General features: G+C 40.4%; 1 protein-coding gene across 1 annotated transcript; it reads left to right on the top strand.

Annotated features, from left to right (window-relative positions):
• The first annotated feature begins 1,699 nt into the window (after positions 1-1,699).
• Positions 1,700-9,831, top strand: igfn1.3 (immunoglobulin like and fibronectin type III domain containing 1, tandem duplicate 3). The gene is made up of 22 exons (XM_030091085.1): positions 1,700-1,751; positions 1,836-1,958; positions 2,046-2,179; positions 2,268-2,367; positions 2,465-2,495; positions 2,785-2,968; positions 3,115-3,228; positions 3,333-3,495; positions 4,107-4,379; positions 4,473-5,030; positions 5,120-5,244; positions 5,337-5,478; positions 5,600-5,893; positions 5,967-6,263; positions 6,362-6,541; positions 6,691-6,819; positions 6,923-7,231; positions 7,329-7,414; positions 7,543-7,735; positions 8,072-8,368; positions 9,409-9,735; positions 9,827-9,831. The coding sequence occupies exons 1-22, from the start codon at positions 1,700-1,702 to the stop codon at positions 9,829-9,831; spliced, it is 4,116 nt and encodes a 1,371-aa protein (XP_029946945.1).
• Positions 9,832-11,979: the final 2,148 nt, after the last annotated feature.

Below are 11,979 nucleotides of genomic sequence, written 5' to 3'. Positions count from 1 at the left end.
TTTCAGATTTTTAGGAAATCAAAAATGCATGAAAAAAATGAAGTTTAGAGGCAAAGTAAACAGACTACTGCTGTGTATTGACAGCAGTAGTGAGTAGTAGAGCTTGAACAATACAGACAAATATAAGCAAATACATAATCTGGCGTGAGCCTTAAAATATGATTTCACTTTGCGTTTCACGAAAATAAGCAAAAGTATCCTCCTGGTGATTAAATGTAGCCTCCAAATGTATGACACAAACCTGACACGTTATTCATAAATCATTTCGCTCATAACACCCTGGGGGAAGCTATTTTCTCCCTCAGACAAATATAGCTCCACAGCAGAGCACTGCATGTACAAAACTGTTAAATATTCAGGCCCTTTAATAAATGACAGAACTCTGCATAATTTACTTTAATTAAATCTAACAGTGATAGTTTAAGTAGCAATCAAGTATGATTCAAGAACAAAAAGCTCCCGTCACTGAATTAATGCGATGATAAAAATGAAGGAAGAGTCTGACAGTGAGTGGAATGAGAGAAAAAAATATGTATATTACTTTGGACCTGAACGTCAAAGATGCATCGCACACTGATTGTGTGTATCAATGATATGTATGGAAGTAATTAAATTCAAATTCTATAGCCTACTTTTAATTTTATGGAGAAGGTTTTCTAAAATGTTTTTGTAACATTTTTACTTAACTTTTTTGTTGATTTCAAACGACAGTCATCTTTTTTATAATAATAATTTTATTATTAGTAGTAGTAGTAGTATCATTGTAGTTGTATTTGAAGTAATTGTAGCAACAGATCAATGAAACAACTACTTCACACAAAAAAAAAAAAACTTTTTGGAATCTATAATCTGTAGTGTGAAGCATGGACAGTATGGAGCAGTCTTCTTTAACTCATTCATTATGAAAAAAAAAAATCAATAATATATGTTAAAAAGTATGGCTTTCAACGTTCTCCTCGCTACTTCCCGTATTTCAGCTTCTTTTCATGATATATTTGGTCACTAATGTCATCAAAAAAACTGGAGGCACAAACAGAGGAAGACCTAATTGCTGAAATGCTTCTGACTAATGTTACATCTTGAGCAAGCCACTGACGCCTCTTCCTGAGTCATGATAGATAGTTTTATGTGGTATGTGACCTGCTGCAAGCAAAATTAGGACGGTCACTTTCAGGAATTTAGAAAGGGAATGCAAAGTATTTGGGGACACACTTTTTTGTTTTTAATTCACTTAAACTGAGATCGCAATACAAATTAATCAATATTTAAACAACTACGCACATTGCTAAACACTACATTGACCTGCAGTTTGCCCTGTGAGGCAGAAATAAACGATTTCCCAAAACATGTTTTTGAATAGAATTATCTCTCCATGCATAGGCTTTACACATCCTGTCTGCTTTAGGGATTCGTCACAACAGAGATAAGTGATACCCACTTTAAATTCAGACCATCTGGAGCAGGATTAATTACTTTTTAGGGAGATGGGAGTTCCTGTGGTTCTATATGTGGTCAAGCAAAGCCGCCATCTTCACAGTGCGAATCCCAAGATATGTTGAGTGCTGCCACACTGACAGAACAACCCGATCATCCAAATACAGGGAGTGGAGACAAATTCATAGCATTTCCAAACAAATTAAACAAGGATGTTTTGAATATCCTGTAAATATTTTGCATACACAGAGGAGCTGTTGGCAAGATGGTTAAGATACGTAAAGCCAAAGAAGAGGAGCCAACTGCTCCGGGGCAAGGTAAGGATAGAACAACAAACTTTGTACAGGATGCTTCTCTCGTCGAGATCTGTGAATAACACACTTCATATCATTTGATGACAGTGAAAATTCGAAAGAAATCCAAGGTGCCTGGTGTTATGATCACTCAGTATGTGGAAGAACTCCCAGAAGGCATGACTACCCCAGACTTCACCCGGAAACCGATTGCTCTCACTATTCAAGAAGGTAAAACGGAATACCTGAAGTCACTTCATGAGAAATGTTTCCATGAGACAAAATGACAACTTTAAATACTTGTTTGCTTTTCTGTAGGGAAACTTGCCATCTTCAGAGCAATAATCACTGGAAACCCACAACCAACGGTGACCTGGTTGAGAAACGATGGAGAAATAGATGAAAGGTTCAAGATGGTCCACGAACCAGCTTCAGGGGAATATCAGCTACAAGTGGGTTCACCGTCTTTCATCAAGAATTGTTCAAACTAGCTCTGTAAAGTAACGTAAAACATATTGACAAATGTACACTAATTGATAGATGCCCGACGTATCTGTGGACCAAGCCGACACCTACAAGTGTTGTGCAAGAAATGAATATGGAAAAGCTCTAGTGACAGCTGCGCTCAATGTCATTGAAGGTAAGATATTCTTTATTATGGACTGTACGATAACCAAAAGTAAATTTAACAACTGATCACACTTTTCTCACATTGGTGTGATTTTCTACTCCTTCAGTGGGCTATAAGAAGAGCAGAGTCATGCAACAGTCAAGAACTGGTAAGTAACCAAATGTCCATTCTCGATCATCCTTTGTTTCTTGGTAAATTACTGATAATTGTAACCACAGCTACACTGATTTCATTAAAGCTGTCCGGGAGTTACCAGAGGATTTCAAAAAGTCTTTAAAATCGTAAGTAGGACGTTTCTTGACACTTTACCGTAATATCTACTTTTAGTAATACCAATAATAATAATGATGATGTTACCAATAACTCTCATCACAATCATTTAATCTCTTATTTATTGTTCAATAATGATTTCACTTCCTTTCAAAGGGTTGACTTTGAGCAAAAAGAGGAGGCAAAGCCAGAAATAGATGAGAAATTTTGGGAGTTGTTGCTGAGCGCAGACAAGAAAGATTATGAGCGCATCTGTGCGCAGTACGGTGTCACGGATTTCCGTGGGATGCTGAAGAAGCTAAATGAGAAGAAGATGGAGAGGGAGCAAGAACAAGAAAAAGTATGTTCCGGCTTTATCTAGTCATATATATATAAAACTACTAAATCCACCGTAACATAAAACTGAAATATGAAATGAAACCCAGACATGAATAATACATTTTCTGTATCTAACTTTTTTTGTTCTTGTAATTCTCATCATGGCAGGTTGTTGAGAGACTTTGCAACTTGAAGCCCATTCAAATGAAAACTGACGGTGCTGCAGAGTTTGAGCTGGAAATGTCCCTGAAAGACCCAACCAGCAAAATTTTCTTATACAAGGTGAGTTGTTTGTGTCTCAGCAAACATCACAATATTCAAAACAGGACACAATCCTTGTTTCCTTAGCAATGCAACAGTACTTGTAACTGCTTTTATTTGCACAGGATGGTGTGATGGTTCCTTTTGATGCTGATGCAGAGGTAAAACACGGATTGAAACAAGTGGGAAAGAAGTTTGTGTTCAGCATCAATGGCGTTAATCCAGAGGATGCAGGATTGTACCAGGTGGAAGTTGATGGAGTTAAAATCTTTTCAACTGACTTAAAGAGTAAGTCACACACAGCAGAAGTATGATCTAATTACTTAACCCAATTCCACAGAGGCCCTGTTCACACTGGGCATTAAATTGCGTGTCAAGTAATTTGAGCACAAGTTGGGGGGGGGGGGGGGGGGGGGGGGGGGGGGGGGCAATCTTAACATTGCAGTAATTTGCGTGTGGGGTCAGCAGGTTCAGATCTGTACATTCTCTGTCACCTCCCGCTGCACAGCTGAGCGGTGGGTGAAGTAACGCGTGGCTCTGGGCTAATGTTGAATATGGGCTAAAATTGAAGAATGATGAAGCCCCCACCCAAGAAAGTCACATATTTTCTAGTTGCACCGCTGTCCGCGACCCATTCAAGACGCGTCTCGTTCCCATCTCAGAGCATGTGCGAGCGACTGTGTGGCAGACCACCCCGTGAAGCGGTCTGAGTGAAGACGCATTGAGATGTGTGAAAATGTATCGGTGCCTGCTCTCGCCTGTCTTTAGCACTCGACAATTCACCCAATACACAAGCTAATGCCAAGTGTGGACAGGGCGTCAACATGTGACAAGAGATCTGGTTTTCCTTGTGAACGCAAAAGATTTAATGTTAAAATGCATGTTTGTCTTTTTTTCAGTTCCCACCGCAGACTTCCTGGTCAAGATTCAAGATGTGAAGGCCGAGGAAAGAGAGGATGCTGTGTTTGAGTGTGTGATCTCACATCCAGTGAAAAAGATCGACTGGATGGGAAAAAATGTCTCACTTGAGCAAGGAGACAAATATGACATCCTTGTATCAGAAGATATGCTGATTCACACATTGGTGGTAAAGGACTGTATGCCTCTGGACAAAGGAATCTATGCAGCTGTGGTTGGACTTAAATCCTGCAGTGCCTGGCTTATAATAGAAGGTATGCTTTTATCAGTTTCCATATATACCCTTAATACTAATGGCTGGGTAAGTTATTGACATTGTTGTATTGACTGATTTACTTTTCTCACAGTTGACAAGGATCCAAACACAAAAGGAAAGAAGAAAGCTCGCAAGACAACTCGGGCAGGTGGCGGTGGGGAAGACCTTCTGAGGATTGCCCAGGAGCAGCAGGCGAAGATAGAGAAAGAAAGGGATGAGTTGATCGCAAAAGTAAAAGCGGAGGCTGAAGAAGCCGCTGCAGCTGCAGCAGCAGCAGCAGCAGCAGCCGCAGCGGAAAAGGAAGCTGCAGAGGCAAAGGCTAAAGCGGACGGAGAGGCAGCAGCCGAAACTGAGCCCAAAGAAAAGCCAAAACCCAAACCAAAAGCCAAGCCAAAAGTAAAGAAAGAGCGTAAAGTAGAAAAGGAAGGGGTTGCAGATGGGACAGAAGCTGGAGAACAAGCAGAAGTTGAGGAGGAAGAGGAGGAAGAGGGACAAGAGGGGGGAGACGGGGAAGGTGTAGCAGCTACACAGGAGGCAAAAGCAGCAGAGGGGGAAGCCCCTGATGAAGGTGCTGATGATGAAGAGGGTCCTGTTCCAGAGAAAAAAAAGAGAGTGAGGGCAGGCCCACTTGTACCAGAGACTGTCATAGGTGAGGTTCAGAAAAATGTAATAGCTTCATTTGTGTTGGAAATATGTGAAATTTTTGAAAATTGTTTGATAATGCTGTTTTTCCAACAGACCCAGGAGTTTACTTCACTGGAGGACTGTCGGATGTAGTGGCCGTTATCGGCACTGATGCTGAAATGGTCTGCAAGCTGAGCAGTGAGGACTGTGAAGCAGTCTGGTACAAAGACGGGAAAGAAGTGAGAAACCTCACATATGAAAGAATACCAGCTTCACCTTCAACTTTCTGTGATCACTTTCATCTGCTGACATTTGTTGGTTTGGATTTCAGTTAACAGCCACTGATGACATCAGTTTTGTGAAAGATGGAACTTATCGCAAACTAATTATTAAAAGCTGCAAAGAAGACGACTCGGGAAAGTATCGATGTGAAGCAGATGGACGTAAAACAGAGGCGGTCTTAAATGTTGAAGGTACCGTCACAAAATTCAAATGAAGCAAAATTGCAGTCAATTTGATCAGTATTTCAACTATATTGTTCTTTTCCCAATAGTTTAACTGTGATTTTTTTTTTTTTTTAATTTTCTTGACAAGATCCTCCAAGAATCAACACGGATGACCTTGCCGAGTTCTCAAAGCCTGTGACAATCAAAACTGGGAAAGATGCGGCCTTTAAGCTCTCGTTTGTCGGCCGCGAACCCATGAAGATCCAGTGGTACAATGAAGGCGAGGAGCTTATGGAGGAAGCTCATATCAAGATCGAAAAGTCTTCGTCTCACAGTCGCCTGCTGCTGACCAAGTGTCCACGCAAAATCAGTGGAGAAATCAAGATTAAGATTAAAAATGAATGTGGAACAACTGAAGCAATCACACAACTCATTGTACTAGGTAGGTCTTGTAAGGGCCCACATGTTTACTTGCAACACATATACATTTACACAGCTGGTTTTCTGTTTTGCAGATAAGCCCACAACACCTTTGGGCCCTGTGGACGTCATTGAAGGCTCTTCAAGTTGTATTGAGTTCAAATGGAGACCACCCAAAGACAATGGTGGTTCTCCTATCACAGACTACATTATGGAGCGTCAGCAAATTGGCCGAAACAGCTGGAAGAAGCTGGGCAAGATCGGTCCAGAGCCCAAATACCGGGACACAGATGTGGACCATGGCAGGAAGTACTGCTACCACATCAGGGCTGAGACTGATCAAGGCATTAGTGAAATGATGGAAACAGATGACATCCAGGCAGGAACAAAGGGTAAATCCTCGTTCAGACCCAAAATGTGAATGTCTTGTCGAGCATAACTTTGTTAGGAGTGATTAAAATGTGCCATCATACTCTTATCTTTATTTCAGCATACCCTGGACCTCCATCTGTGCCAAAAATTGTAAGTGCTTTCAAAGACTGCATTAATCTTGCCTGGTCTCCCCCCACCAATACCGGAGGAACCAACATTTTGGGGTACAATGTAGAGAAACGTAAAAAAGGCAGTAATCTGTGGAGCCAGGTCAACCCACACGATGAACCCATCAGAGGTTAGTCCAAAAGAAAAAAAAAAAGAAAAAATATAAACTATTTTGCAAAAGATCACTTCAGACTCACAAAAGATTTTGCTTCCTGTTTGAAATGAATTTGTGACAATCCTGACTGAACTGCACATTCTTAATGTTTTACATGCCAACAGAGAAACAGTATGGCGTGAAGGATGTCGTTGAGGGCATTGAGTATGAGTTTAGAGTATCAGCTATCAACATTTCGGGTGCCGGAGAGGCAAGTACACCCTCTGAATTTGTGATTGCAAGAGATCCAAAGAGTAAGTAACAAATCAACACATTTTATACGGTTATTGTATCTGTGCTTCAGTCCTTTTGGTATCTCAAACTTTGCTATTATCTTATTGTTTTGAATACTTGCAGAGCCTCCAGGTAAAGTCATTGACCTGAAGGTGACAGACTCTACATACACCACTTTATCACTGGGTTGGACCAAACCCACGGAGGAGGAGGGAGTCCAAGATGAGGCCAAAGGATACTTTGTGGATCTCAGACCAGCAGAAAACACAGAATGGAGTCGCTGTAACTCCAGCGCTATCATTATGACCTCCTTTACTATCATGGGTCTGAAGTCAATGGCCATGTACTGGGTACGAGTTGTAGCAACTAATGAAGGTGGAGATGGTGAACCTCAAGACTTAGACAACTACATCATTGCGATGCCTCCTCCAGGTAATTCTTTGGCGAATGTGAGCCTGTTACAGTCATATTTTAACAAAATTCTGATAGTCTTTACCCAAACCTTATCCCGTTTTTTTTCATGTCACAGTGAGACCTCAGTTTACCGACAAAAAAATGAAGAACTTCATTGTAACAAAAGCAGGGAATTCGGCTCGAATCAACTTCAACTTTGAGGTACAGTATAATATTTGAAGCAGGCATCAGTTGCTTAATTTGCAGTTTATCAAGAAGACTTTTCTTGCTGTGAAACAAAAAAAAAACTGACTCGTGACTTAACGCTGCGTATTTCTCGCTTTTCACAGGCCTCTCCAGTACCAAACATCGCATGGCTTAAAGACGGCATGCCTATACCCAAACATGTGGCCATCAGCAACTCGGACACGTCCTCCCAGCTAATGATCCCCTCGGCAGAGCGCCATGACTCTGGCATCTACACAATCATCGTCAAAAACCTTGTTGGCCAAGAAACCTCCAGTGTAGAGATAAGAGTCACAGGTACAGTCTTTTTAATCCTTAAAATAATCAAACTGAAGAAAGGTGAAATGCTTAGCGGGGGTGAGGGAGGTTGTGACTCAGTTCACATAGTGGGTCATCTTCCAAGAGGGGTGATTAGATTCCCCATCTGAGCCTTTCCATGAGTCAGTACACTGAGCATGACACTGAATCTCATGGTGCTCCTGATGGGTGAGCAAGCACCTGCTGTCGCCAAGGGTGTGAGTGTCTACATGAATGTGTGTGTCAGGTGCTCAATGTGACTAGTCATGTAAAAAGCATGTTGAAACTGCAAAACCAATTTTAAAAATGCTATTATTGGCTTCCTACCTCCTCCAGACGACCCAAAACCTCCAGGCCCCGTGGAGCTGGAAGAGACCGTACCGGGAACCGTGACCGTCTCCTGGACTGCCTCTCCGGATGAGAAGAAAGACGACCGGCTGCACTACAGGATCACCAAACGCGATTCCGTGAAGCGCACCTGGCAAATCGTGGCAGACCATCTCTTCAATAACAAGTTCACCATCATCAATATCATGCCGGGAAGACAGTATCAGTTCCGGATCTATGCCAGGAATGACATGGGGCTCTCCCAGCCCTCTGAGTCCCTAACATGGGAAGTGAAGAGGAAGAAAGGCAAGTTTCAGAAAGAGAGATTCACCATAATGCAGCTTAGACTCTGGAATAAACTAATTTTTACAGTTGATAAAATATATCTAATGAAATGATAGCAGCCCTAATAATTTCAGTTTATATAACTGTAAACTGAATATGTTTGTGTTAAACCGTTCAACACAGGAATATGCATAAGTCACCATCTTCATATTTTTCATATGGAAAATACATCAAATTGATATTAGTAACAATAAAAAATGAAACATCTACATGACTGCACATAAGCAGAAAACACAAACTAATCAGCACACTGATCACAGGATCATAGTGATGTTAACGGACGATTGTTTAGATTATGAGAGAATCTTCTCAGTCATTTTTTTTCAATACACAGCATGAATTGCATATACATATATATAACTATTATGTAATTATTTAGAAATGTACGAGACTACACTTTTTTATCATCGTGTCATTCGCAGTGGCTCAATTCTACACAAGTTTTCAAAAGATACTAAATTCTGAAAATCAGATTTTTCAAGACATCCAAAAAAGTTAATTGTCAAAAATCTGTGAGCTTTAGTGTGTTTACACTAAATGTCACATATCAGCACTGAGATATGCACTAAATAAACATGACCTTTGGTTTTTATGTCAATTGAGGAATGATTTAGAAAAATATCTACCTTTTCAAAAGACTCTGTAGTCTTTAATGATCCATTAGACACTTATGTCTATTTTGGTAACACCTCAGATTTTAAAATGATTAAAAGTTGAAAATGAAAGCAAAAGATCCAACAAATTTACAGGGAAAATCAAACTGACTTCTTCATTACTGACAGCTGCACCTGGATTAGAAATATGAGAGGTGTCAAGAAATATGAGAGGTGTCAATGTCACTAGTTTCTTGTGTGTTTGGGTTCAGATCTGAAATCATTAATCCCAAGTGAGACAAAATTGGATCTCCAAGTCCACTCTTCTGCACACCTTTGACTGCCTCTTACCTGAGAAAATGACAACATGCACAGCTACCCATCTAATTTCTTTTTTCACCCTTCTAGAATCATTTTCTGTGACCGTTCCCACTCCAAAGGAGTGCAACTTTGAGGTGGCGCCGTCTTTCACCGTTCCCCTGAAAACACGGAACAGTCCCGAGAGCTACGAGTGCTACATGAGCTGTGCTGTGACGGGAAACCCGCGACCCCACGTCACCTGGTACAGAGACAACGTCAGCCTCAACACCAACACCAACTACTACATTACCAACACGTGTGGCGTCTGCTCCATGGTGATCCTCAAAGTCGGGCCCAAGGACAGTGGAAACTACACGGTGATTGCGGAAAACCCTCTGGGCAGAGTGGAGTGTTCAACTAAACTCATCGTTAAAGGTACAACTGCCTCAGTTTGTTCACACAATTCAATTACTTCTCTTAACAAACTGATTTTTAACATTTGCTTCATTTCTTCTTTCTCCTCCAGATTAGGCTGATGGGATCAGTCCTCTAATCAAGATGTGTGTTGATTTAAATAATCGAAAAAGTTTTACCTATTTTAAACCTGCTGTTGTGTGATAACTTTCTGTGAATGATCCTTTTACTGTGTTAAGATTAACTGTGACTGAGCAAATAAAGTATGACTTAAAGAAACAAAAGAAATATTGTTGATGACTGAGCATAAATGTTTGGAGGTGTATATGAAATATGATGGTCTGCACTCCATTCATTCCAATCAATTCATTCACTCAAAGCTAAAAGCACTTTGACAAAGAATGAGATGCAAAATTAATGGCATATCTCCCACCCAAACATTGATTTATTGACCTGTTTTTGATTTTGTTTTTTTTTTTCTTTTTCATTGAAATACTTTCTCTTACATTCACAACATGCATTCATCTGCAGCCGGTGGTGGGGTGATACAGAAGTATTTTCTTACTCAAACAGTTCTGTGAGATTTAAGATACTTAAGAATTGCAGCAGTTTCAGCTAAATGCTGGGCCCGATGCTCAGAAGGAAAATGAGAATGCATAAGCACATTTTTTTTTAATAACCTTTATGAGGATGTGATTTGAGAATGGGCAAAGAACCGAATGTATTTAAATGCGAACATGAAAATATAAAGGAAAATGTATTAAAATACCTATATAGATGCACTGCTTTTCATTGAAACACCACACTCAATCTCACGATGGCAGTAGAGGGAAGCTGAGGGGACTTCTAAATTCAGGACACTCTCTCTTGGGACTATTAATGTTTTTAGCGAGTTTCACAACATGACAACTAAATTCATTGGGAGACATCGTGTGGAGACCTTGCATGCTGTGCATGTGCAAACATTCATGGCACTTCGACTAGTGGTTAAGAGATGTTTCGGTCCTAAGTGATAAACTAACTGAAAACTCATATGACTTCAATGCATCTGCTTAGGCACAGATGGTATGAAGGTCAAATATTTCACTCCGACACCTTGATTCTGTATGCGTGAATTTGTGTAAATATGAAGCTATATTAATCCAAAACAAGCTTCAAAAAACTAATACTCACACCGACATTTTATTTTAAAATGCTGTTTGGATTAAAAATAAATAAATATCCGCCTGCTCACACTATGAGGTAATTAAAACAGTCTGTCCGCGGTGTGTCTCCATGCGCAGTCCTTTTTCTGCTTTGCAAATGTCACATGGCTTCAGATTTCTCTTTTACTACGGACATGTGTTTGCAAGCTTTCAGGCCATATTGCAGACTCTTATGGAAAGCCATAAATGATACACTTCAATGTGCATGACCTCATGCAACAACTGCGCACCTCCCACTGTTAAGTCCGAGGACACACTAATATTATCAGCGGCCACACGGCGTCCTCTTATTATTGTCACACAACTCTTCAGCGGGAGTTTATCGTAGCAGGTTTTATCATTTAAAATCCTACAACCGCATGCTAATAGTATTCAGTGATTGTTGTTGAAATAAAAAAAAAAAATGCTTTAACTGTTGCAGAAAAGCTTTAATCACAAAATTCTAACGAAAAAAAATACTTAAAGAATAAAAATAGAAAACATGGCGGAAAACGTTCAGTGATGATGACGCAGTGGTGTGTTTGTGGTATGTTTCCCAAACGGTTCAAGAAGAACTGAATCAGTCCTGTGAACTAAATGTTCGAATCAACACTGCTGATCGCGCTCTGAGTTGCACAAAATTAGCTTCTTTCATTATTGTTTTGCAAGGTAGAATTCAAAGCTGCTGACTTTGGTGACCTGCTGCAATAAATGCCTTCAAGAACATCAAGCTGCTCGTATCGGCTTCCCATGCCTGAGAACAGTCACAGTTCCCGAGCCACGCATCTGTTTTTATTACAAGGCCTGAAATATCGACACACAGACACACACACACACACACAATCGTGCTCAAACCGAGCATAGCTGTGTTATTGCTAAGACCACAATAACTGCATGGTGGTTGAAAATGTAACAGCCCTGACTCCAGGAAGAATGTGAATGACTCTTCACATGTGAGTAAACAGCCTTGAGGTGGTCGGCATACATATCTCCTTGTTAAATTAAGAAAAAGTAAAAGTTTTGCTTTACCTTTTGTCATTTAGGGCTGACACAACTCACAAAAACAGATCAAAATACGTAC

The sequence above is a fragment of the Salarias fasciatus genome, chromosome 5 (assembly GCF_902148845.1).
Source record: "Salarias fasciatus chromosome 5, fSalaFa1.1, whole genome shotgun sequence".
Classification (NCBI taxonomy): domain Eukaryota; kingdom Metazoa; phylum Chordata; class Actinopteri; order Blenniiformes; family Blenniidae; genus Salarias; species Salarias fasciatus.
The sequence above is the reverse complement of the archived record's forward strand: the minus strand, read 5'-3'. Positions and strand labels throughout refer to the sequence as shown.

Excerpts from the sequence above, each read along its gene's own strand:
- igfn1.3 (XM_030091085.1), top strand. The coding sequence starts at position 1,700 with ATGGTTAAGATACGTAAAGCCAAAGAAGAGGAGCCAACTGCTCCGGGG. Across the intron at positions 1,752-1,835 it reads GCCAACTGCTCCGGGGCAAG|TGAAAATTCGAAAGAAATCC; the intron begins GTAAGGATAGAA and ends ATTTGATGACAG. Across the intron at positions 7,415-7,542 it reads GAATCAACTTCAACTTTGAG|GCCTCTCCAGTACCAAACAT; the intron begins GTACAGTATAAT and ends CGCTTTTCACAG.